At 41.3% G+C, this 27,101-nt stretch overlaps 2 protein-coding genes and 1 long non-coding RNA gene across 10 annotated transcripts in view; 2 read left to right on the top strand and 1 right to left on the bottom strand.

Moving 5' to 3' along the window:
• The window catches only part of MTO1 (mitochondrial tRNA translation optimization 1), a 29,710-nt gene extending 25,318 nt beyond the window's left edge, over positions 1–4,392 (top strand). Inside the window, exon 12 of the mRNA XM_072832342.1 lies at positions 1,657–4,392. Within this exon, the coding sequence (XP_072688443.1) occupies positions 1,657–1,758 (102 nt within the window). The 3' untranslated portion in view covers positions 1,759–4,392. The remainder of the gene's footprint in view (positions 1–1,656) is intronic.
• Positions 4,393–17,904: 13,512 nt separating this feature from the next.
• Positions 17,905–22,794, bottom strand: EEF1A1 (eukaryotic translation elongation factor 1 alpha 1). 2 transcript variants are annotated; one of them, XM_072832349.1, is made up of 8 exons: positions 22,530–22,794; positions 21,355–21,532; positions 20,912–21,091; positions 20,501–20,797; positions 20,249–20,399; positions 19,906–20,162; positions 19,593–19,827; positions 17,905–19,482 (listed from the first exon to the last, which is right to left on the bottom strand). In XM_072832349.1, the coding sequence occupies exons 2-8, from the start codon at positions 21,496–21,498 to the stop codon at positions 19,358–19,360; spliced, it is 1,389 nt and encodes a 462-aa protein (XP_072688450.1). In that variant the 5' UTR covers positions 21,499–21,532; positions 22,530–22,794; the 3' UTR covers positions 17,905–19,357. The 2 variants fall into 2 exon arrangements, with proteins under 2 accessions (XP_072688450.1, XP_072688449.1); XM_072832348.1 differs by having other exon boundaries at positions 22,192–22,556.
• The window catches only part of LOC140636771 (uncharacterized), a 27,219-nt gene continuing 22,177 nt past the window's right edge, over positions 22,060–27,101 (top strand). Inside the window, exons 1-3 of one of the 7 annotated variants that reach the window (XR_012033989.1) lie at positions 22,476–22,797; positions 23,120–23,365; positions 25,628–25,836. This is a non-coding gene — a long non-coding RNA (uncharacterized lncRNA). Of the gene's footprint in view, positions 22,239–22,475; positions 22,798–22,951; positions 23,366–25,627; positions 25,837–27,101 lie in introns of those variants that run through there. The other 6 variants (XR_012033991.1, XR_012033988.1, XR_012033987.1 and 3 more) reach the window with 6 other exon arrangements.

Below are 27,101 nucleotides of genomic sequence, written 5' to 3'. Positions count from 1 at the left end.
TGATTAAAATTATTCTCTAGTTCCTACTATATGCTAAACCATCAGTGCAAACAAACCAGTATAATACATGATAAAAAAGAAAACACATTAGGTTAATACATGTGAGTAGTTTTCAAATCACCACTTGGATATCTCCCTAGGAGTTCCATAGTGTTGGCTTAGAAGCTGTTAGGAGGAAGAAGGGAACCAAAAAAAGGTCCTGAACCCCATGCTTCAGTCTAAGTGTGTGTGTGTGTGTGTGTCTCTGTAAGTATCTGTAAACAAATTAAAATTTTTATTTTATAATATATAGTATTGGACTTTTAATAACAAATATTTAAAGACAGGCTATATTTATTGATTCTGAGATGCACATTTAATATTTATGCAACTGAGTTGTATCTTAAAAATGGATGGTGTATCGTAGTTTAATGAGCAGTGGCTTTTTTTTAGTGGTGATTCATACGGTAAAAGGCACTTAACAAAAAAATAACCTGTAAAAAAAACTGAAAAAAAAGAGTGTTTTTTTTTTAAGATTTTATTTATTTATTTATTCATGAGAGACACAGAGAGAGAGAGAGAGAGAGGCAGAGACACAGGCAGAGGGAGAAACAGGCTCCATGCAGGGAACCCAATGTGGGACTCGAACCTGGGACTCCAGATCACACCCTGGGCCGAAGGCAGGCTCTAAACCGCTGAGCCACCCAGGGATCCCCAAAAAAATTATTTTTAAAGGGAGAAGTGATTCCATCAATATAAACATGATGCTCTTAGTGATAATCATCATGGAAACTAAGCTTATAGGACTTATATTTTATAACTCTGTATATGCTGTTCATTTATGTTTTTATGGATAGTCATAGGCTGCACTGCACAATATGATAGCTAAATGTGACCATTTATATTAATTAAAATCAAACAAAACTCCGAATTCAACTCTTCAGTCATACTAGCTGTTTCAGGTACTCAGTAGCTACAATTCTAGAATACAAAAAGCTCTGACAAGTGTTTGTTATAGACTCCTTTGGTAGCAAACCTGACCTGACCTAAGATTATTTAGTCTTGAGATGCCTGGGTAGCTCAGTGGTTGAGCATCTGCTTTCAGCTCAGGGCATGATCCTGGGGTCCAGGATTGAGTCCCACATTGGGCTCCTTGTGGGGAGCCTGCATCTCCCTCTGCCTATGTCTCTGCCTCTCTGTGTGTGTGTCTCATGAATAAATAAAAAATAAAATATTTAAAAAAAGATTATTTAGTCTTCATACCACTTAAAGTGAATATTCATACATTTCACTGTATAAATACACCACACACACACACACACAAAATACACCACAGAAGTATTCATGAGATTATAGAGCACTGCCCAAGACATTGCTGAGCAGGTTACATTAGTTTGATGAAAAGAAAAATAGGTAGTCTATCATCTGTTAGTTATGTGATCTTTAACAAGTTGCTTTAACCTCTCTGAGCCTTATTTATAAATAAGGTATTAATTATTACATTCTCTTTATCTTTTTTTACATTCTCTTTATCTACTTTATAATTATTTTGAAGATACATTAAGATAACATTTTGAGAATATTTTATAAACTATTATATACAGATTGTTATAAAGAGCAAAATAGATTTGATTTGACATAGCTCACTTATGTTCCTCTTACGGTTTTAATTCTTAGATTGGGGCTGCTAGTCGTATACCTGGAGTGACACCTGCTGCCATCATCAATCTGCTCCGATTTGTGAAGACCACTCAGCAAAAACAGATGGCTATAAATTAATTGCCCAAAACTGATCAATGCTTATGTGATACACATAAACTTGAAGAGAGACAGTTATAGCTTTTATTCATAGAAGACTTCTAAGTAGTACAAGAGTATAGATAGGATATAGAAAGTATTTATATTTAGCATCTGTTAAAATAATAAATTTATTAGGTTATTATGGGTTTGTCACTAATTTATAAAGAGGGCAGAGATTATAACTGTGCTTTTTTATGTATCTGAAAAAAGTTATAAAGTCTACATTTATACTCTTTCTCTTAGGTGCTCTGACACAGAGAACCTATTAATATAACTGCAGTATTCATCAGAGAAATAATGGTGGACTTAAAACTAAACCTGAAAAAACATCTCAGTTTATAGATTTGCCTACTTATAAAGACCTTGTCCATTAAATGTTATCAAAGTGAAAGTCTGGGATCCCTGGGTGGCGCAGCGGTTTAGCGCCTGCCTTTGGCCCAGGGCGCGATCCTGGAGACCCGGGATCGAATTCCACATCGGGCTCCCGGTGCATGGAGCCTGCTTCTCTCTCTGCCTGTGTCTCTGCCTCTCTCTCTCTCAATGTGTGACTATCATAAAAAAAAAAAAAAAAAAAAAAAAAGGTGAAAGTCTTATGTTCCAACCTGTTTTGAAAGTTTATAGTCTTTTGCTTGGTTAATGAGGCAAATTCAAAGCTCTCAAATCCTTGGGGTTACAAATTTTAAACTATACTAAATCACCTGGAATCATTCAGCTGATTTCCAGCATTAGAATGTAGTATGTAGGGGATCCCTGGGTGGCTCAGCCGTTTGGCGCCTGCCTTTGGCCCAGGGCGCAATCCTGGAGTCCCGGGATCAAGTCCCATGTCGGGCTCCCGGCATGGAGCCTGCTTCTCCCTCCTCCTGTGTCTCTGCCTCTCTCTCTCTCTCTATGTCTATCATAAATAAATAAATCTTTAAAAAAAAAATGTAGTATGTAGGGTGAAAGTTGACTTCTAGGATTCCTGTACTCTTGCAGGAAATCCTCACCAGTAATTATCTTTTTTTCCCCTCACCAGTAATCATCTTTGAACATTAATGAAAATCTGTAAAATAGATTGGAAATTATCATACCTTTCTTTGGTCCACAATATGGAAAATGTTTGGGCAACCTGGTTAAGGGAGAATAAAGGTAGTTATTTTATATCATACAGTAATTTCTTATGAAACTGTTAAGTCCATGATTTCTTAACACTAAAGACAAATCCATAGTAACTGGTGACTAGTATTTCCCTGTTTTTAAGTCAGAAGTAACAGAAAAACTGAAAAAGGTGCTGGCACTCCTCTTCTTCTTCAGTACTTTGATTCTCTCTTGTCACCACCTGGACAACTCTGGCTGGCTGCCTCAAATACCTCAGCCTTTCTGTATAGACTAGAGGATGAATACAGGCAAGTGAGCCAGAGAGCCTTGCTTGTCCCTGGAAATGCCAGCTCAGATCTCTGGTATCAGAGGAGAAGCTCCGACGTCAGCTTCAGGCCAATGCAGATATTTAAGACAGTACCAAGGGCCCTGAAGTCACTCAGGCTACAGATCTATGTGGTAAGGCTGATTATGGGTGTGAGGCAGCCAAGTATCTTGTTGCTATAATCAGTTGTGGCTACTTGGATGTAGCTCAGTTTTCATGGATTTGTTTCATATAATACTAGTCTTTCCATTAAAGCAGTCAATACCAGTAACAAGGAAAAAGTATTTGTAGGGGTCTCTGGGTGGCTCAGCGGTTTAGTGCCTGCCTTCCACCCAGGGTGTGATCCTGGAGTCCTGGGATTGAGTTCCACATCGGCCTCCCTGCATGGAGCCTGCTTCTCGCTCTGCCTGTGTCTCTGCCTCTCTCTCTCTCTCTGTGACTATCATGAATAAATAAATAAAATCTTTAAAAAAAAAAAAAGTATTTGTAATGCTGGATCATTTAACAATGATGAATTCTTTTTATGATTTAGTAATTTCAAGAAAGTGGTAACTTTTACTTTAGTTATGGCTATTCCTGGACAGAATTCTTACTACAGATGCAATATTGATGACAATACTATATTACATTTTAAAAAGGCCATTTTGCACCACCTGTTTAGCACCAGAAGGGAAATCACTGTTCTAAAACTCTGGTTAAATACAGAAGTAAAAGCAGTCGTGCTTTTGGGGTGCTTAGTAAATGGAATATAACAAAAACTTATTTTGAGGAAATAGCTCTTAAATGCTTTGAAAGGTTTTTGTTATTGTTGTTGTTTTAGATTTTATTTATTTGACAGAGAGAGTACAAGCAGGGGGAGCAGCAAGCAGAGGGAGAAGCAGACTTCCCAAGGAGCAAGGAGCCCAATGTGGGGCTCTATCCCAGGACCCTGGGATCATGACCCGAGCCCAAGGCAGACACTTAACTGAGCCACCCAGGTGACCCTAGAAGGTTCTTGATAGCTGTAATTTGGACCTAATGACACTATACATAGTAAATATAAATTTTACAGTGTGATTCCATAATAATAGTAACTGTCTCACTGAAAAATGTTTGATGGGAAGCATTTGTTTTAGGTTCTACCATTTGGTTTAGGATCTTTATAATTTAAAATGTGTTAACTTAAAAATAAATAAATAAAATGTGTTGACTTTTATAAAATTACCTTAAAAGAGTGTTCCAAAACCGCTTACTCATCTACTGGTGCTGTTGGCCAGAAATGCTATAGACCACAATGATCTAGGGAAAAATCAGCTAAAAATGTACTTGCTAGAAATCTCACCAACAATGACAATAGTCAGCCTCCAAGAGAAGTTGGCCACACTTGTGATTTCCTCTACCCATCACAGACCACACTGCGTGATAGAAAAGCTAGGAACTAAAATTCATTTCAACAGGAAAACCAAAATAAAAAAGAGGAAACTCTAAGTAACAGGAAGCATTTGTAAAATCATTGGTTCAAGGGAGAGAAGGAGGGAGAATGAAGATAGGAATCTATGCTAAATTAAGCCATTATGACCCTGAATTGTGAAGTTACCTCCTATAGCCAGAGTTTGAATTTTATTGTTTTTAAAAATATTTGGTCATCTTTCAATTTTAACCTAGATCGGAATAGCCATGGCTTTTTCACTCAGAAATTTGAACTCCTAGAAGAATGCCCTGTCCAGAAGTGGTGTGCAATACTAGGAAGTCACCAGTAGAGACTAGATCATTCTGATCTGGCAATGCTGCTGATACTGGAGGGCGCACAATAAAAATAACCTGTTCCTCTTAGGCTCCCTCTTTACAATACTTCTATTATTGCACTTTATTCCACCTTTTTTTTTTCACCTTAGTTTTTAATATTTGTCTTACCATAACCTCTTAAAAAAATATAAACCTCTTGAATGCTTGCAGTGCCATAGTTGTAGACACTCGGGACATGCTTTTTGAATGAATTAATATTACTAAAGGCAACAAATGACAAAACTAGAACTTAAGTGAATAATTAAATGTGATAAAAGTATGACAAATATTAAGAACTATATACTTTTGTGCTTGCCATTGTCTCCATAACTCTTCTGTCTTCATATTCTCTTCAGCCTCACTTCCTATCTTCCTGTACTATCTGTTTTTCCTGATCCTAATATGAAATTGAGGTTTATTTTTATGATATTCACTTTATTTTTTTTTTAAGATTTTATTTACTTATTCACAAGAGACACACAGAGAGAGGCAGAAACACAGGCAGCGGGAGAAGCAGGCTCCATGCAGGGAGCCTGACGTGGGACTCGATCCCAAGTCTCCAGGGTCACACCCTGGGCTGAAGGTGGCTGGCGCTAAACCACTGAGCCACCTGGGGCTTTATTTATGAAACAGATTTTTAGTATTTCCTAATGTAAGAGCTAGGTGAAGGACACAACAGAGTGAAAAGGCAACCCACAGGAAGGAAGAAAAAAATCATGTATCTAATAACAGGTTAATATCTAGAATAGATAAAAGACTCCTACAACTCAACAACAGCATCAACAAAAAGCCCCAAACAACCCAATTAAAAATGTCAAAGGGCTTGAATAGATATTTCTCTCATAAGATATATAACTGGCCAATACCTACATGAAAAGATGCTTAGCATTACTAGTCCTTCAAAAAAATGCCAATCAAAACCACAATGAGATGCCATCTCACACCTATCAGGATGGATATTATCAGATAAACAAAACTAGTGTTGGCAAACCTGTGGAGAAACTGGGACAGTATGACAACTACCTCCACCAAAATTAAAAGAATTACTGTATGATCCAGCAATTCCACTCCTAGGTATATACCCAGAAGAACTGAAAGCAGAGCCTTAAAGACCCTATTCAAGGGTCATGTTCATAGTAGCATTATTCACAGTAGCTAAAAGGTGGAAGCAACCTAAGTGTCCATCAACAGATGCATGGGATAGATAAAATGAATATGTAAATACAGTATAGGGATCCCTGGGTGGCGCAGCGGTTTGGCGCCTGCCTTTGGCCTAGGGCGCGATCCTGGAGACCCGGGATCGAGCCCCACATCGGGCTCCTGGTGCATGGAGACTGCTTCTCCCTCTGCCTGTGTCTCTGCCTCTCTCTCTCTCTCTCTCTCTCTGTGACTATCATAAATAAATAAAAAATTAAAAAAAATAAATACAGTATAATACTTTTCAGCCTTAAAAAGAAATTCTGACACAGATGAACTTAGAGGACATTCAAAAAGGCACAGTATTCTAGGATTCCATTTTTTTGTGGTGCCTAGGGTGGTCACATTATCCTAGAGACAAAGGATAATGGTGGTTGGGGGGAGGGAGGAATGTGGAGTTATTCTTCAATGAGTACAAAGCTTGTTTTTTCAAGATGGAGTTCTGGAGGAGGATGGTAATGGTTGCACAACAATGTGAATGTACTTAATGCCACTGTATACTTAATGGTTAAGATCATGAATTTTTGTGGTGTATATTTTACAATGTTTGTAAAAAGCTAAATGAATTTGTGTATGTATATCAGCTCTAAAACTTACTGATAATTTATCTTCTTATTTCTAAAAATATACTTGAGACATTTCAAAGAGAAGAAAATTAATGATCAGCTGAGGAAAAAGCAGATCACACTTAAATGCTAAATTCCAACTCTGAGCTACCTGTTAGTGGCATAGTTCTGTCTCATCAAAGGGACCAAGAGAAAACGTTTTCCTATTACTAAGATCTAAAAGTAGGGGCAGCCCAGGTGGCTCAGCGGTTTAGTGCCACCTTCAGCCTAGGGCATGATCCTGGAGAGCCAGCAGGATCAAGTCCCACGTCAGGCTTCCTACATGGAAGCTGCTTCTCTCTCTGCCTGTGTCTCTGCCTCTCAATCTCTCTCTCTCTCTCTCTCTCTCTCTAAGGAATTAAAAAAAAAAAAAAAAATCTAAAAGTGTCGCATGATCCCTTAGAGAAAGAATGCTTTTGCTAGTGATTTTATAAAAAAATAAAAGGAGCTAGTACCTAATAATGTTTACTATGTGTCAGATAGGGAGTGCTTTGTTGCCCTTAACCCGTGATAAAGTTGTCCCTGTTCTGGACACAAAGGACACAAGACTTGGAGATATTAACTGATTTGCCTTGATAAACACTGCCGGACCGTCTTCCTAAAACCCTGTCTTGTCCATTGCCCTTGCCAAAAGAACCATGATTTTGTTCACTCTTTCCTTCACAGTCCCAGGAGCTAAATTTTCATTAATTTAAGCCAGTCTTGGTCATTGCAGTTCCCCCAGTGCTTGGTGTAGGCCTGAGACTTGTGTGCACATTGACTCAACAAATTGTAAAAGGAATCTCCTGGGGTGATTTCTTTGCCCTTAAAAAGGGTACCTCTTTTATAAGGTGATGTAAATGTTCTGAAATTAGACTGTGATGATGGTTGCACAATTCTATGAAGATACTAAAGACCACTGAACCACTGAGTTGTATACTTTAAAAGGATGAATTTTATAATATATGACTTGTATCGTAAAGCTGTTACTAAAAAATAAAAACCTCTAAAGGAGTACATGATTGGCAAACCTTTGAGCAAGGATTCTTAAACCTGGTTGATAATCAGAATTTGCAACAGAGGGCACCTGGGTGACTCAGTCAATTAAGTGCCGTCAGCTCAGGTCATGATCCTAGGGTCCTGGAATGGAGCCCCAAGTTGGGGTCCTTTACTCAGGGAGGAGTCTGCTTCCCCTCTTCCTCTGCCCCTCCCCCCACTTGGGCACACTCTCTCGCTAATAAGTAAAACCTTAAAAATAAAAATTCACAACAGAGCTTGTAAAAGTAGGAGGCCAAGCCATAACATAAGCAATTCTGATTCAATTGGTCTTGATATCTATGTTTAACAAGCTTTATAGGTTATTCCAATGCCCAGCCAACTATGGGAACCACTGGGTTGCCTCCATAAATATCATCTTAGCCACTTTTGGCAGAAACTAGATTGCAATTAGTTTTACAGTGTGTGCCAGCTCAAGGATGTAGAATATAAATAATATGTACTGTTGATTTATTTTTTTAAACTTGTTTTTTAAAGATTTTATTTATTCATTCATGAGAGACACAGAGAGAGAAAGAGAGAGGCAGAGACACAGGCAGAGGGAGAAGCAGGATCCATGCAGGGAGCCCAAGGTGGGACTCGATCCTGGGTCTCCAGGATCACGCCCTGAGCTGAAGGCAGGGGCTAAACCACTGAGCCACCCAGGGATCCCCCTGTACTGTTGATTTAAATACTAGAGTGGTTCAGTTGTGCCGAAAACTGAACCTGTGCTCTATTTAAAAATTCAAGTCTAAAGGAAAGCCATTCCACCTTCTAATGGATGGTGGGTTATATTTGTGGTCAAGACCACATTTTTTTCAAATGTAAACTTTGAGGGGCACCTGGGTGGCTCAGTCAGTTAAGTGTCTGCCTTTGGCTCAGGTCATGATGCAGGGTCCTGCCTGCATGATTGAGGCTTCCTGCTCAATGGGGAGCCTGCTGTTCTGCCTGCCTGTGCTGGCTCTTTCTCAAAAAAAGTAAATAAATAAGTAAAATAAAATCTTTTTTTAAAAAAAAGCAAAAGCTTTGGGCATCCTTGAATGTCTGGATCTCTGGATAAGTATAGGTTGACAGCCTATGCTCTTATGCCCTAGGGAAAGGATGCATTTATTTTGATCTAGAACCTCATTTTGACTGTCACTGACCCCTATCTAAATCTTCTCAAACTGCTGGCTGCAATTCATTAGCAAGTCATGAAAATTTTTGTCTTAGGTAATGAAAGTACTATTCTCTGACACTTTTGTTTCAGTACTTCATATACAAATTATATTTCACCAATTTTAACTTATTTTTTCCTTCTATCACCTCTAAATTGTATGTTCCATAATCAGTAGTTTCTAAAAAAAACTGACTGACAGCAATTGTGACTTCCAGCTGAAAACATCTTAGATGCAATCAAATACTGTGTTATGGGACACCTGGGTGACTCAGTGGTTGAGTGTCTGCCTTTGACTCAGGTCGTGATCCAGGGTCCTGAGATCCAGTTCCACATCGGGCTCCTTTCAGGGAGCCTGCTTCTCCTTCTGCTTATGTCTCTGCCTCTTTCTGTGTCTTTCATGAATAAATAAAAGATCAAAAGAATGTTTTTTAAAAATACTGTTATACTGTGTTGCAATAGAAAATAAATTTCTTACTGTGGATCCTAGTCACAAAAGTTTGAAAAAAAAAAAAAATCTGTTTGAATAGCACTACTCCCTAATGGGAAAACCCCAATACATTAGGATTAACGTGTGAATTTCTCAAAGTATGGAAAATTTACCGATCTCTCCCTATGCTGTAGCCTGGTTAGGTGATGTGACTAAAATATAATAGCAAATTGCTGTTGAGCATAGATCTCAGGTATTCTGATTTCACAGTACCTTTCTGCCACTTTCAGTGATTTTTTTTTCCTCCTAAGAACCAGAAGTCCTCCACTGGATGAAAACTTTCTCTGGCTCTGCTAAACAATCTTTCTCTCAGCTTAACCTTCAATTCCCTCCCACTCCCACCCTTTGTAGCCTATTTCATGCTAAGCATTTATGGAGTTGCTATGCTTAATGAACCATTAGAGCACTCAATCTCAGTGTTATCTAAGTTGAGAGGCTAAAGGGGAATTTAGAATGTGATTTTCACTTTGAACAGCATTCTCTGCAGATTTAAAATGCTCTTCATATATTGAAGACAATAATACTTTTCTCATGTTTGGTAGGCTATTTTTCAAATCCAGTGCCTCATAATTCAAATTTAGTTATGTTGGTTGCGCTTTGAATTCTCTTTCAGAGTTGATCTACACTATTTAGAATATGGCAATCAAAATTAAAAACATAAAAAATGGACTATATCTATATCTATCTATCATCTATCTATCTATCATTTATTTATCAAAGGAGAGAGAGGCAGAAGGGAGGCGCAGACGGAGAAGGAAAGACAGAATCTCCAGCAGGCTCTTCGCCCAGTGCAGAGCCCCGTGAAGAGCTCGATTTCACAACCCCAAGATCATGATTGTCAGGTTTAATCCGGTAGTGAAATGAAATAGGCCGGGCAAAAGTTGGTCGAAACAGGCTTTTAATAGGACGGGCTCTGGGCTCTGGGGCGAGGTTCAGAGGCCCGCAGGGGAGGGAGAGAGCGGGGAAGTCATGGGCGGGGGAAGTGGCGCGCAGGGGAGGGCAAGCGGGCTTTTTAGGGGGGAGGGGTAAGGGACTGTGTGTCCTACGGAATGATAGGTATTAGGGCTTATTACTGGTGGAATCGGTATGGGGCGATAACTGTGCATGCCCTTATATGGGGTCTGGGTAAAGTACGGGTCAGGTTTCCTGTATAGGTCCTGTCTCCCCAATGACAGGTCCTCAGGATGGTCTCCTGGTGGTGGGAAAGTTCTGAGGTGAGGGCAACAAGGTAGAGGGTCCGATCCCCCTTGATCCCGCTGACCCAACAATGATCTGAACTGAAACCAGGAATCAGATGCTTAACGGAGCCACCCAGGCGCCCCGACTATCTAAATTTAAAAGGAAACATTCTAATTGTATGTAATACAAGACCAGCACTCATGCCATGTTTCAAGCAATGAAAAGGAAACTTACTGAATTTTCCTATATTTCCAACTTCACACAAAACAATCTAAAGATGGGAAGGAGGGCAGTTTAATAAACTTCAGAGACAGACATCAGAGATTTGAAGGAAAACATTCACAGTTATATAAAATATGAGAAATTGAGTTCCAAGAGATGCATTCCCTAACCTCAATACAAAGATTTAGCTACAGGGGCCCTGGGTGGCTCATTCAGTTGAGTCTGGCTCTTGGTTTTAGCTGAGGTCAGTATCTCAGGGTCATAGGCTCTGGGCTCAGCAGGGAGTCTGCTAGAGATGCTCTCTCTCTCCCCCTCTGTTCCTCCCCTCCCTTCCCTCTTTTTTCCTCTTTTAAAAAAAGATTTTATTTATTTATTTATAGACAGAGAGAGAGAGAGGCAGAGACACAGGCAGAGGGAGAAGCGGGCTCCATGCAGGGAGCCCGACGTGGGACTCGATCCCAGGTCTCCAGGATCACGCCCTGGGCTGCAGGCGGCGCTAAACCGCTGCAACACCGGGGCTGCCCAAATAAATAAAATCTTAAAAAAAAAAAAATTAGCTACAAGAAAATGTTACCTCTACCCTATTGAAATTTGTTACATGTTTACTGAGCTGCCAGCTCTACACGGAATCTCATAGGAAGCTCAAGAGAGATGTCCAGAGGGTCAATCAAGGATTGACAATAAAGAGAAAGGCTTTAGGTCAAGGCTGGGTCAGACCCTTCCTTTGTTGCAATGAAACAGCTGCACCCCTTACACTTAAATGCTTACAATGTTGCAGGTGTCCTAGTCAAAAGGCTGAGAACCACTTCCTCAGTTTGGGTGGCTCAGACAGCCCTGGAACTCAAAACTCAAGTTGCTTACGTGGCAAATCTACAGTTTATCACACAACCAACTAGAATATTCCCCTAATCACATGATTTTACTGAAAATTTAACCAAATCACTTAACCTCTAGAAACATTTGCAGGATCATACCACACGGTCTTATCTTTGCTGCCAATTACTCTCTTTAGAATAAATGAAACTACCTACTTTTGATTTATGTCATTTTCAAATCTATTCTGCTTTATGCAAGCAATAACCTACATCTTAGTGTCTTAAGAGAGATTGTGTTAAAGGGAATACCCAAACTGCGTATGTTGCTATTTTGATTACTTCTGGATATAAATTTTGAAAGAAGCTAGAACTCTAACTTATTTAGGTAAATCATGATTGGTTAAGACCAAAATTTGAAATCCTAGTACATGGGACACTTAGGTGGCTCGGTAGTTGAGCGTCTGCCTTTGGCTCAGGGAGTGACCCTGGAGTTCTGAGTTCAAGTACTGCATCGGGCTCCCTGCATGGAGCCTGCTTCTCCCTCTGCCTGTGTCTCTCATGAATAAATAAAATCTTAAAAAAAAAAAAAATTCGTATTACAGATTTTACTTCCACATTAACCAACTGCAAGTGGCACAGTAAATTATTTTTGTCTGCTGAAAAAGGGAAAAGTAAGTTTATTTATTTATTTATTTGGGAAAAGTAAGTTTAAAGCCATTATCTACTTTACCTTGCTTTTACCAAATATTTGCCAAAATTGTCACCGTGATTATCTTGTGATCAAAATGGTGAAACAGGACCTGGATTATTAAATATTAGGTGAATTTGCAATTGGCTGGATCATCATAATCAAAGAACAGTTGTCTAAGTGCAAAACCTCAGGTCTATTTCTGGACCTAGTTTGTAACTACAGAAATGTAAAAATTATAAATATCAGATGTATATATCACAAAGTCCACATTTTTATTTGACATGCTAGATAGCAGGCTCCAGATTCAAAATTCGCTTAAGAGGAGATACAGCAGAGATAAATGTAAACTCCCAACATGAGTTTTTAAAAGTAACCAAAACAGTGGTGCCTGGGATTGGACTCTGGAACAGAAAAAGGCCATTAATTGAAAAATTGAGGGATCCCTGGGTGGCGCAGCAGTTTGGCTCCTGCCTTTGGCCCAGGGCGCGATCCTGGAGACCCGGGATCAAATCCCATGTCGGGCTCCCGGTGCATGGAGCCTGCTTCTCCCTCTGCCTGCGTCTCTGCCTCTCTCTCTCTCTCTCCTCTCTGTGCATTCTCATGAATAAATAAATAAAATCTTAAAAAAAAAAAGAAAAATTGATGAAATCTGAATAAAGCCTGGAAATTAATAGTAACATATCAATGTTGGTTTCTTAGTTTTGACAAATGTACTATGGTAGTGCAAGATAACATTAGGGGAAACAAACTAGGTGAGAGGTTTACAAGACCTCTATCCTATCTTTGCAATTTTTCTATAAGTCTAATTGCTCGAAAAATATTTTTTTTAAAGATTTGAGAGAGAGAGAGAAAGAGAAAGAGAACAAGCAAACACGAATGCACAGGCAGAGGGAGCCCAATGAGGGTCCCAGGACTCTCGGATCCAGGACTCGGTCCAGGACTCTCGGATCCAGGACTCTCGGTCCCAGGACTCTCGGATCAATACTTGAATGGAAGGCAGACCACCAACTGAGCCATCCAGATGCCCCACAAGGTTGTTTTTTGTGTTGTTTCTTGTTTTATTTTTATTTATTTGAGAGAGAGCATGAGCAGGGGGAGAGGGAGAAGCAGGTTCTCACTGAGCAGGGAGCCCAAAAGGGGACTCCATCCCTCCCAGAATCGTGGGATCGTGACTTGGGCCAAAGGCAGACCTTTAACCAACTGAGCCACCCAGGTGCCCTCAAAAGGCTATTTAAAAAAAAAAAAAAAAAAAAAAAAAGGTGCTTGATAATGCACATAGTTTAAAGGAGATCTGAAGTATAATTTACACTTTGTTACCTTTTATTATTGGCTGTTTACAATAGGCCAGGCTCTGGGTATAGAGTCTATTCTCACTAACTCATTTCATCTTTGCAACAATCCTAAGAGATGGGCAGTATTATGCCCATTAGACAGATGATGAAAGGCACAGCTTTTCCCCACTTAACTATTCTGATCATCTAGTCCAAATACATCAATTTAGGAAACTACAGTCCAAATAAGATGACTTATCTCTTGGGCAAATAAAAGCACACTATATTACATCTATATCCACAGCTATAACAAATTTAATTTTGGGGAAAGCACTTTAAAAGCTATAAACTGGAAAAGAAGAAAAAAAGCTTTAAAGTAGAAAGGAGAATGGCATGGAAAGAATCTAGAAACCATGTGACAGCTGTTAAGGTTCAACAGCTGTTAACTGAAGTGTTTAGCTCAGATATGACTAAGTTGGGGGGGGCACCTGGCTGGCTCAGTTGGAGGAGCATATGAATTTTGATCTCAAGGTCGTTGAGTTTGAGCCCCATACTGGGTGTAGAGATTTAAAAAAATTTTTATAAAGGGCATCTTAAATTAGTGATTCTTGTAAATAGAATGAAATAGTTCAATTATCCTAGAGAAGAGCCTAAATATACTAAAAGTTACTACTAAGGAAATATAATGAATTGAGAAAAAAATCACCAGCAATAGGATGGCTTAGGAGCCACTCTATATACCTGTCTGCCATCTGTAATGAGGGTATGTGTAATACCTGCCCTCCTAAGACAGCTGTTGTGAGGTCTCTGCCCTCCAATATTGTTAACACACAAGTTGACGAGGTAATCAAAGATTTCAATGAATATTCTTCAGTTGACTTGAATAGATTAAAAAGGCTTTTAGATTTAGATTTTTCTGATTCTATATAATTGTTATGAGGCTAAGACAAATATTGAAATGTCTAGGAGGTAATGTTTTCATATTCTCCAGTAACTCCTACTTGTCCTTCAGATCTCCATTATTCCTGAACAAGTACCTTCCTTAGCCAATCCAAATAGTGTGCTTTTACTCTTCCTCACAGTATCCTTTCATAGCATCATCACAACTCAGAATTACCTAATTTATGCTAACCTCTACCCTGATGGATTATAAACTCAAAAGGGCAAGACCTGTCCATTTTGTTCACAGTTCTATGCCCAGTGCCTAGAATAGTGTGATTTAGTAAGCACAATTTAATAAATCATTCACTGATTTATAGAACCTAGCACTTTTTCTTAAAAAAAAATTAGCCACAGCAAAAGAAATTAAAAACTTCATTTGGAAAATTGTTTACAATGCACTAATGGAAAAGTCTGGCAGTTTCCTGTAAAAAGCATACATTTGCCATACAATCCAGTGACCCCACTGCTAGGTATCTACACAAGATGAAAATCTAGTCACACATGAACCCGTTTATCATGCCTTAAATCATAACCTTCCCAAACTGGAAACCACCAAATCTCCCTCAGCTGGGAATGGATAAATGGTCCCACTAAACAGATCGCAAGGGTACCTGGGTGGGTCAGTTAAGTGTCCAACTCTTGATTTCAGTTTGTAGAGTCCTGAGGGTCAGCACTCACTGGGGAATCTGCTTGGGATTTTCTCTCTGCCCCTCCCCCAACTCGCTCGCACTGGCTCTCTCAAATAGTTTGTTTCTAAAGATTTTATTTGGAAGAGCGTACACACAGAGGGAGAGGGAGAAGCAGACTCTCTGCAGAGCAGAGCTTGATGCGAGTTCCATCCCAGGACCCAGAGATCATAACCAAAGCAGAAGGCAGACACTTAACCTGACTGAGCCTACCCAGTCACCCCTCAAATCTTTAATCAAAAAAAAAAAAAAAAAAGTATGAAACAGGGGAATCAAATGCATCACTCTAAGTGGGAAAAGAAAAAAACCCATATTCAAAAGGCCTATGTACTTTACAGACCCAGGTAGGACGTTACTGCCAAAACAAAAGGGACAGAAAATATATCAGTGGTTACCAAGGCTTAGGAGGTAAAAGACAGTTCGAGTCCATTTACCTACAATGCACCAGTGAATTTTGGTGGGGGTCTGATAGAAGAGGGAGATGGTGGAACTATTCTATACCTTGATTGCAGTAAACCATACATCTGTCAACACTTAAAAATTAAGGGCGCTGGGTGGCTGTCCGTTAAGCATCTGATTTTGGCTCAGTTCATGATTTCAGGTCTGGGATCAAGCTCCATGTTGGGTCAGGGCTCCCCATTCAGTGGGGAGGTCTACTTATCCCCCTGCCCATGCTCTCTCAAACAAAATCTTACCAAAAGAACTTACAAAAAAAAAAAAAAAAAATCTTAGAGGGTGTATCTTAACTGTAAATACATTAAAAAAGGAAAAACCTTTAAGTTGCTTAATAAGTTTTCTAATATTTTTTGCTTACCTGGGAAGTAACATTAACCTAGTATTATCTTTTTTTTTTTTTTTAAGATTTTATTTATTTATTCATAGACACAGAGAGAGGCAGACACAGGCAGAGGGAGAAGCAGGCTCATGCAGGGAGCCCGATGTGGGACTCGATCCGGATCTCCAGGATCACACCCCAAGCTGCAGGCGGCGCCAAACCGCTGCGCCACCAGGGCTGCCCTAACCTAGCATTATCTTTATCATGAAGTCTCTCCTACAGAAACTACAGCTCTGAGTTCTCTACCATTTTTCATAATTTCACTTATTTCTGCTAGTGACTAATGGACATCCTACTTAGATCATATTTAGAAAACAAAAGGTCAAAATTATATGGGTTCTCTCAAAAGATTTCCATTGGATCAGAGGTTAACTACCTTTCAGGAGCCAAGTGGCAGTTTCAATTTTTTCCCTCTTCTAAAAATCACTTAATATATCTGTTGGGCTTCAATTCTGGTTTTTAAACAAGGAACTCTCAGACTTGGAAATGAGAGGGGACTTTAATAGCACCTGGATGAAAAACAACCTATGTGTTTGGGAGTGAAAAAAGACCTGAGAAAACAGATCAGAAAAGGTCACGGTAAACAAAAGGGAACAGGTCTTAGTCCTCCTCTCATCCAAAGCATCATACAACTCTTCCCTGGTAGGACTAGAACTCATTGTTCACTCCCTCAGGGGTACAGGTCCTAACTCCAGGGTGAAACCCTAACTCAGTGGACTGAATTCAACATTGGACTACCAATCTAAAGCCACATTAACACAAGATGAGTGGTCACCCTTCAAGTTACCCATTTCAGTTACTGTGAATACTGTAGCCAAGAAGCTGGTTTTGGGTTGAGCTCAGTATTCCAATTCAGCAGAGGTTATCAATGTAAATCAACAAATTACATTAAAATAATACTCGAAGTTTTTACACCCCCTACTATAAACTACTTAAAATCAAGGGCTCTGGGCAGCCTCGGTAGCGCAGCGGTTTAGCACCGCCTGCAGCCCAGGGCATGATCCTGGAGACCCTGAATCGAGTCCCAAGTCAGGCTATCTGTATGATGCCTGCTTCTCTGCCTGTCCCTATGAATAGATCATTTGAAGAAAAAAAAAAAAAATCAGGGGCTCTGCACCATTTGTATAGCCATTATTGGCCAGAACCCAAGTAACCAGATGAATTCTCTGGGAGGTACAGGACCAGTTAATTAAAAATGGTATAAAATTGAGCTCTCATCCGGCTGGGAACTTATTTCGGACTGCCTATCCTGGGCACCAAAGTAATTTTTAAGAAATCAGATCTTATTGATCTAACTCCTGAACTTTCCTGTTTCATATTCTTGAGAGCACACCAGAATTCCTGGGACAAATTTCAAACTGCTGAGATTCTGTACAACCACGGGGAATTCCAACAGGTAACCAATTTAAAACATAGTTGAAGGTCAAGCACCAGTATGAGGAAGTTCTAATCGAAATCCACTCCATTTTAAACACAAGAAAATGCAGCTAGTATAGAATACTCAGTGGAGCTAAATTGCTAGATCCTATAAATTCAGGCTTCAAAACTAATTTGTAGCTACTACCAGTAGGTGGTGCTCAAACCAATGGCATATCCATACTGGGTTCTAGAGTTAAGCATCCCAGCTAGCCAAACTGAAGCTTTTTTGTACACTAGCCGATTGTCCTTCCTATCCTTCCGTGATTTTCTCCGAAGTTTCAGTTCTAGAGGGCGAAACAAATCCCTTCCAGTAAACATTACAGTTCCAATTTGGTCAGCTATCATTCAATGATCAGTTTTTAAAAACCCTACACCAAGGTGTTAACTTTAACCAACATTAAGCAGTGTATTTATACAAATAAAGGAAAAATAATTCCTTTTAAGTTGTGAAATTCTTTTATTAGTTTCTAATTTATAGGCCTCATCAGTGCCCCTGGTGGTACTGTTGAGACCATTTTACCTAGTTTAGAACTAAATGGAGATTTTTCCATTGCAGTCACTTTCTACAGAAGTTGGTAAGACATTCCACTTAGCATTGTCATTAATTACAAAGTGTCCTGTATGCTTTCTGCCACACTTCAAAGCAGCTTAAAGAAATGACTTCCCTTTCATAAAGCATAAGTTTTAGGATCAAATAGGGTCTTTAAAGAATGCTCAAATGGTCAAAATCCACATAGCAGTATCTCAAATATACCAGTATTAAGAAGCATTCGCCAGCTTTCCAAAGCCAAGAATTTGATAGTTGTCACCCAAATACTGTTAAAATTCACAATTTGTTGTAGGTTACCACTCTTCTCAAGAGCGGTTTGTTTTTCATCTTATCATAAACTTCAAACTGTCATCTTTTAGTATTCCCTTCATTAGGTGATGTTACTGGAATGACAGCAAAACCTCCAAGACATTTTCAGATTATAAAGCTTACCCTACACTCCAATCCAAAGGAGTCCTTCCTTACATTTCCCACTGCACCTCTTCAAACTGGGTTTGTGCCCTCTTCACCCAACCTTGAATTTGTTAAGTTCTTAAGTGACTGAACTCCAGCTGTTTTTCTACTATCTAGATACAATTAACCCCACTATGAAGTAAAATGCTATCAAATGCCTCACATTTTAGGGTGCTTCAACATTTATATGACAATGCATTCCAGTAACTAAGGAAACAAAAACATGCCATTAACAAGTTTACTTCATAGTGATAGAATACAAATTTTATATGCAACACATGGACTTTGGTATTACAGAACTTAACCTGTTTCTATAAACTATCATATGGTGTTACTTTGCTTATCTAAGAGAAAGTGTGTTGCGCCAACAGACCCTTTTCCTATAGCATTGCTTTTACTTTGTTTTTACTATGTATTTTAACTTTCTTGCCCTTAAACAAGATGAAAAAACTTCCAAGTTTCCTATCCAGGAAAAGTTAACCCAAATTTCAGTTTAAACACTAGAAATAAGGTTCTGTGCAACTCCAATCTTTTACCTGAATACTATAAAGGCTACAGTGTTGACCAAAACAAGACACAGGTTTCTCATTAAACTTTTGTTTTAATGGGTCTCAAAATTCTGTGACAGATTTTTGGTCAAGTTGTTTCCATTAAAAAGTACTGATTTTAAAAACTAATAACTTAAAACTGCCACACACGCACAAAAAAAAAAAAAAAAACAAATGGTCCACAAAACATTCTCCTTTCCTTCTGAAGGTTTTACGATGCATTGTTATCATTAACCAGTCTTTTACTATTAAACTTAAATGGCCAATTGACACAAACAGTTCTGAGACCGTTCTTCCACCACTGATTAAGACTGGGGTGGCAGGTATTAGGGATAATATTCATTTAGCCTTCTGAGCTTTCTGGGCAGACTTGGTGACTTTGCCAGCTCCAGCTGCCTTCTTGTCCACTGCTTTGATGACACCCACAGCAACCGTCTGTCTCATGTCACGAACAGCAAAACGGCCTATTAAAACAAATTTTAGATCACTATCAGAAACTGTATCAGAAACTATACACAAATAGCACGTCCTAGTGCTTCAGTAAGTTTTCTAATTATGCTTAAATCATTCTTACCCAGAGGAGGATAGTCAGAGAAGCTCTCAACACACATAGGTTTGCCAGGAACCATATCAACAATGGCAGCATCCCCAGATTTCAAGAACTTGGGACCATCTTCCAGCTTCTTTCCAGAACGACGATCTATCTTTTCCTTCAGCTCAGCAAACTTGCAGGCAATGTGAGCTGTGTGACAATCCAGCACAGGTGCATATCCAGCACTGATTTGGCCTGGATGGTTCAGGATAATCACCTTGGAGGAAAAAATTGCATTTAATACATTTCAAACAGGATCTAGCAAAGAGAACATTGCCACTCTTAAGTGTGTTACCTGAGCTGTGAAGCCAGCTGCTTCCATTGGTGGGTCATTTTTGCTGTCACCAGCCACATTGCCACGACGAACATCTTTGACAGATACGTTCTTGACATTGAAGCCCACATTGTCCCCAGGAAGAGCCTCACTCAAAGCTTCATGGTGCATTTCAACAGACTTTACTTCAGTTGTAACATTGACTGGAGCAAAGGTGACCACCATACCAGGCTTAAGAACACCAGTCTCCACTCGACCCACTGGGACAGTACCAATACCTAAAATATTTAGAAGCATCGTGTCAGATACCTTCTGTGAAGAACAATCCATAAATCGTATTTTTAAATGGCAATGTTCAACTTACCACCAATTTTGTAGACGTCTTGGAGAGGCAGACGCAAGGGCTTATCAGTTGGACGAGTTGGTGGCAGAATGCAATCCAGGGCTTCAAGCAGTGTGGTTCCGCTGGCATTCCCATCTTTACGGGTGACTTTCCATCCCTTGAACCAAGGCATCTAAAAAAACAAGATTGTCCATTAGCATTCCCCAAACTGTTGTCATTTAGTGTCAACATATGCCTCTTCTATCACTTCCTCAAAGCCTTGAAGTCACTTACGTTAGCACTTGGCTCCAGCATGTTGTCACCATTCCAACCAGAAATTGGCACAAATGCTACTGTGTCGGGGTTGTAGCCAATTTTCTTAATGTAGGTGCTGACTTCTTTAACGATTTCCTCGTATCTCTTCTGGCTGTAGGGTGGTTCAGTGGAATCCATTTTGTTAACACCAACAATTAGTTGTTTTACACCCAGTGTGTAAGCCAGAAGGGCATGCTCACGGGTCTGCCCATTCTTGGAGATACCTGCTTCAAATTCACCAACACCAGCAGCAACAATCAGGACAGCACAGTCAGCCTTTAAAAGACAAAAAGACATCCTGTTAAATAAATGTTCCTCAAAAAGATGAACTCCCCCTTTTTTCCCATACAAAACCCAAGCCTACAGTTATTTTCAAGTAATCCTACAAACCTGAGATGTGCCTGTAATCATGTTTTTGATAAAGTCTCTGTGTCCTGGGGCATCAATGATGGTCACGTAATACTTGCTGGTCTCGAATTTCCACAGGGAGATATCAATGGTGATACCACGTTCACGTTCAGCTTTCAGTTTATCCAAGACCCAGGCATACTTGAAGGAGCCTTTTCCCATCTGTAAGGATTAAGAATGGTTACTTGGTAACTTAAACACAAACTTCCAACTTGAAATCCCTAACTCCTGCTTAAGCAGAAATGCGGATTCCACTTTACAGTTAGGTAGTTCTATCTCCCAAAGTTACATAGATAAAAAACTCTTCAGCAAGCACAAACAATCTACCACAAGCAGCAGATTCTGATAGACTAGTAACTAGTTTTGGGGAAGTTGACACTGGCCGACTTTTTTTTAACGATCTCTCATTAAGTTAGTATACCAACCTCAGCAGCCTCCTTCTCAAATTTTTCGATAGTTCTTTTGTCGATCCCACCACATTTGTAGATCAGATGGCCAGTAGTGGTAGACTTGCCCGAATCTACGTGTCCAATGACGACGATGTTGATGTGAGTCTTCTCCTTTCCCATTTTGGTTTAGGTTTAGCGGTGGTTTTCACGACACCTAAATTTTAGGGTAGGAACAAACCCTTTTAACTACTGTCCCGGAGGCTTGAAAATAAGCCACGACCAAACTCGCAGAGACCAAATTCCAAGAATTACAACCAGGGCCAAGCTGGCCCAACTCTCGTCTCCACCCACCAAGCGTGGGGTTAACTCCACCGCATAAAATCCCCTCCCCCCTCCGGGGAAGGCCTGCTTGTAAGGCGTTGAGGCGGAATGGAGGTGCCAAGACGGCGTTCGGTACACCGTAGGGTCACAGGAAGCAGCGGCCTAACAGGGAAAGGCCCTTTTCCTTTGTGTGGGTGACTCACCCGCCCGCTCTCCCGGGCCGCCGCGTCCTCCATTTTGAGCTGCCTGCAGCAGGGCCGGAGAGCGGCCATCTTTCCGCGCACGCAACTGGTGCCGAGCGGGCCGGCCTCTCCGCCCGGCGTAGGACGGTACATCGCGGCGCGAGGCCCGGCACCAGAGCCGCCCGGCCCACTCCACGGGACTCTCCCGCGTCCGACGCGGCGCCCACGGCTCGTGGGCCTTCCCCGCCTCGTCGGACATGTGCGCCGGGACGAGCGGGCCTCGTCGCCGCCCTCCGCGCCTCGCGGCGGCCCCACACCCCAAGAACGCGACGACCGCGGAAAAGCCCACCCCGTTCAAGTCCTGACCAACCTCCGCTCAACCATCTCGACGGAGAAAACCATAGCGGCCTTCTTTTGGTAGGTCAAACGTCTGGAGACTTAAACCACTGTACGAGGGCAGGCAAGAAGGTGCGGCGGAATTCGCACGCGGCCGCCACAACACCCAAGCCAGGCCTCAAACCAACCACGAGGCAAAAGGGGTCCTAAAAAAAGGCGCAAGGCCTGGAACCTTCCCACCCACTCACAATCCGAAATTCGGGGTCAAGAACATCGTAAAGTGGCTCGGTGGCGCGGCCGTTGTAAAAGGCACGCGAGGGCCGCTGGCAGCTCAAAGAGGCCAGGCCCGCGGGAGCCACACCCGGCACTCACCTGTGTTCTGGCGGCAAACCCGTTGCGAAAAAGAACGTTCAAGGCGGCTACGGCACTTATATACGGTCCTCCCCCACCCTCGGGGAAGAGGGCGGAGCCAGCACACGACACCACTTTCCCAGTTTACCCCGCGCCAACTCCATCAGGCACCGGTTCGGTCGCCATCCCCTCCCCCTACTGCTCGGGGACCGTGGGCGATGTGCGCTCAGCCCACTAAAGAGCGCACATCTCCTCGCGCATGCTCCTCTTGACCCCGATGACGGCGAGAGTGAGTGGGTGGGGAGGCGGGGACGAGCTTTCCGCTCGTTCTATGTTAGAGTTTAACGACGGTCCCTGGGATTCCCCGAGGCTGAAGCGAGTCCTCCTTTGTATGAATTACTCTCAGCTCCAGCTGAAGGGGCGGGCGGGGGGGCGAGGAGGCGGCCCTGCGGGGAAGTACTGAATCTGCCCTCTACGGTTCCTGGTTTAACTGCAAAGATGGTGTGGCGATTGGAGTACGCCTTCCCTCCGCAGTATACCTCCAGTTCTTAACCTGGTCCTCTCCAAGGTCCAGGACTGCCCCTTTGAGCCGCTTCCTCCGCTCGTCGCAGGTCCGCCCTGGGCTGGCTCCTCCCTCGCCCCTGCCTTCTCTTCCTCTCGGGGCTGGAGAGTACAAGGCCCGGGCTCCCAGGGCAGCGAGGGACCCGAGGGGCCGCCTTCACAGCCGGAGAATCCGCAAGGGTTTCAACTCGGTGGCCGTGACCCGGACGAATGTGCTCTTGGGCTAGCCTTTTGGCTTGTTCCAGTCCGAGCCCGCTGCTTTTACCGAAGCCCGAGTCACACGTTCACCCCATATGGTACTCCAGACGTCTAGTTCTTCAGTTCAGAATAGATTTCAATCCCAGTCTGCCTTTTAACTCTAGTTTCATTACGTTATAGAAAGACCCTATGTGTGTCTACTCTCGTGGTACATTTTTTCTACAGTGTACACTCATTTGATTGCTAGCATGAGCAACCTAAAAAGAATTTTTCAAATTCAGTCTTTCCGCATGATCTCAAGTAGAAACTAAGATCTACGGCTTCAGCAAGCTTATCCACCCAATTTCCTATCCCCAACACTTGCTGCGAATCACTGCTTCTTAAAGGTGGCCTAGCCCATTTAAATAAATTAGTTCATTTTCTGTTAAATGGATTTTAACTCCATTTGAGCATAAATTTAGGGCGAAACCGGATGAGGCCTTTTTGGTTGGCAATCAGGGCAGACTGAGAAATACTTTCAAGAAGGAACTTTTATTTTTAATGAGCTAGTTACTATATCAGTATGTCTCTTCCATGTGTGGAACATCACTGCAACTCCTCCAGCCAATCTGTTAACAAATGCTTGAAACCTACTATGTGTCCAGTGCTAAGCGAGTTCTGTGGCATGTGCAAAATAAATTCTCCTTTGGAGAGGAACCCACGATCAAATTGGAAGGGGAAAACTAATATATAAAACAACTGGGAAGCAGTTAAAGGCAAACTTGTATGGTGCTTACTTTTTATTTCATTGTAGAATATAGTTCTAGTCCTAGCTTTCAGTTACTTCTCACAACCCCAAATCCCTTTTTTACTTTGTAAATGAAATAAGTCTTCTGGGCAGCCCGGGTGGCTCAGTGGTTTAGCCCTGCCTTCAGCCCAGGGCGTGATCCTGGGGACCTAGGATCGAGTCCCACATCAGGCTCCCTGCATGGAGCCTGCTTCTCCCTCTGCCTGTCTCGGCCTCTCTCTCTGTCTCTCATGAATAAATAAATAAAATCTTAAAAAAAAAAAGCATTTTAAAAAAAAGTCTTCTGAACGAGCCTTCCTATATCTTCTTGTTTTACCACTCTTTGTAGATATAAGCTTCTAAAAATAAGGTTTTTTAATTTCTTCATTAGTAGGTTTCTAGCCTTCTCTTTCTAATTTTGAGAGTTTTCATGAAAGAACTTAGGCCATATAAAGTTTCCCTAGAAATTAATATATCTTTTTCCAGCAAAAAAGCATTCTCTATGTCTATTTTTCTAGCTTCTTTCCTTTCATAAATTATTTTTTCACGTTGTATTTTCCTAGTGCCCTTACCCAATCATATATGTGTGGAATAAAATCATCTTGATATGCTTGTCAATATTTGTAATAAAATAAAAATGTGAGAAATACCAATTAAGATTGTTCACTACCAATAGAACAATGCAGATACCTCTGCTCTTTTTTATTTCCTTGGAGATATTAATGACTATTCTCTTGGAACTAGATTCCCATAGTCTGTCATATTTGTAATCATAGTAATATGAACTGCATGGTGTGCTATGTCAGACTAAGATTAGGATGCCATACTAGATTTATTACTTTCCATACCTTTTTTTCTTTTTAAGATTTTATTTATTCATAAAAGACAGAGAAAGAGAGGCAGAGACAGAGGCAGAGGGAGAAGCAGGTTCCATGAAGGAAGCCGGAGAAAGGAACTCCATCCCTGGACTCTAGAATTACGCCCCAAACCAAAGGCAGACACTCAACAACTGCTGAGCCACCAAGGCATCCTTTTTCCATACTTTCTTAAGCAAATCTCAAATGGTTTAGGTTTGAACATTATTGGAGATAATACTAGGTCATATAAATATTTCAACAGGAATAGGAAATTTTTGAAAATGTGAAGAAATAGTGACATGAGGGAAGGAAGCAAAGACTTAAGACTGAAAGTTGAGTACTTGAAAGCTTTACATGGCATCCAAAATTGTAGTTCATATCTAATCTAAGAAGAGTCAAAATGAAAGTGTTTGTTGGTAAGAGTAAAAGTATCAAAGATGATTTCCATTTAATAAAATCAAAGGGAAAAAGTAACCTCTGTGAAATCTGCACAATTCATTAAAATGTGACATTGCAAACTTATGTACTTTTATACAATCCTAAAATTGCAATAATTGAAATGTGTACTTTCAGTTGAATTATTCTATTTGAAAATAGATCTATATAATTCTAACAGTAATTTTTATAGATATGTTTTATGTTGCACACTCGGATTCTTTAATAGATATGCACAAACATTTCCAGAGCTTATAAAAACTACAATTCCTGATTCAAATCTCACCTTTTAATTTTTCTAGTACTTCCTCCTTACAGCTCTTTTGAATGGTGAAAAAAATAATCCAGCATTCCACATAAAGTAACAGAATGGTCCAAGAGTGTTCCAGGAGCAGATAAAGACAGCGGGACTTTCATTATTATGCCCAAGAAAGAAAGGAAAATTAAAGAAGTGTGCCTCCAAAGCCATCCCAGACTGTAAGCAAGTTTTCCCCAACGTCTGGGATTGCAGGTGAGTATACACTTTATAAATATCTTATAGAGAATCCTTTTTAAAAATAGAACCTAAACTGGGAGGCCTGGGTGGCTCATTGGTTGAGCATCTGCCTTTGGCTCAGATCGTGATCCAGGGGTCCCCAGATCGAGTCCCGCATCTGGCTCCCCGAAAGGAGCCTGCTTCTCCTTCTGCCTATTTCTTTGCCTCTCTGTGCCCCTCATGAATATATACAATCTTAACAAAAGAAAAAAAAAAGAAATTAAGGAAAAGCAAAATTATACCTAACTCCTTGATCTATAAGTAACCTCCTTGGCCCCACTGACTAGGTGCTCTTATTCGTGTCGTGATAATGGCCCAGACTTTTGAGGGGTGGGGGTATCTCGAGTCATACTGTTAATTAAGTTTAGGCCCTAGCCACAAGCCTCGGCTCGGGGCAGAAGTCCCCTTCTTGTCCCGGTCGGGCCGGCGCGACGCGGATGCGGGCCCGGGGAGTCGCGCGGCTCGGGCACGCCCAGGTTCGGAGGCGGGGTCGCGGGCGGCGCTGCGGGTTCTCCGGGGCCCCCGGCGGCGAGGCGGACACCGGGCGGCCCGGGGCCCGCGCCTGCTCCCGGACCGGGCGCCCCGCGCGGCCGGTGCGCGGGGACACCTGTAGGCGGGCCGGGACCCGCGGGTTCCGTCTCCGCGGCACCGAGGCCACCCCGGCCCGCCCCCGAACACGCCCCCAACTTGAGGTCACTTTCTTGGGTCCTCGGACTGCGGAAGAAAGCGCGTAGGAGACGGAAAACCCCACGTGGCTCAGGGTGGGGGTCTGCTGTCGTCACCTCGGCGTGGCCTCTTTTCAGAGGGCGCTGAAGGAAATACTCTGTTTTTAAAAAGCCCTATTCCCTAGCCACCTGTGTTTTGAACATAATCCTACAGCAGTTTCCCCCACCACGGTTTTCTAGGAGATATGGCATGCCTTTTAGTAACTTAAAATGGTTTTAACAGTAACATTGTTGAGACTTGTAGATGCATTTTTGGGTTGTAATCTAAGGTCGTATTTTAAGATTTTCCTTAAAGTTGTTCATACTATTTAGAGTAGCAAACTGTTAAAATACATGGTAGGAAACATCTGCATGACCCCTTTTAGGGGGAAAAAAAGGTTTTTAGTTATTAGTAAAAGGGTGAACTGCAATGGTTCTTTAGTATCCATTATTGCGTTTCACCAAACATCTTTCAGTATTGGCTAATCACTCTGCTATTGGGCCTAATTTCAAGCAGCTTTAGGTAATTACATTTTG

The sequence above is a fragment of the Canis lupus genome, chromosome 7 (assembly GCF_048164855.1).
Source record: "Canis lupus baileyi chromosome 7, mCanLup2.hap1, whole genome shotgun sequence".
Lineage (NCBI taxonomy): Eukaryota > Metazoa > Chordata > Mammalia > Carnivora > Canidae > Canis > Canis lupus.
The sequence above is the reverse complement of the archived record's forward strand: the minus strand, read 5'-3'. Positions and strand labels throughout refer to the sequence as shown.

Excerpts from the sequence above, each read along its gene's own strand:
- EEF1A1 (XM_072832349.1), bottom strand. The coding sequence starts at position 21,498 with ATGGGAAAGGAGAAGACTCACATCAACATCGTCGTCATTGGACACGTA. Across the intron at positions 21,092-21,354 it reads TTGAGAAGGAGGCTGCTGAG|ATGGGAAAAGGCTCCTTCAA; the intron begins GTTGGTATACTA and ends TAATCCTTACAG. Across the intron at positions 19,828-19,905 it reads CAGCTGGCTTCACAGCTCAG|GTGATTATCCTGAACCATCC; the intron begins GTAACACACTTA and ends TTTTCCTCCAAG.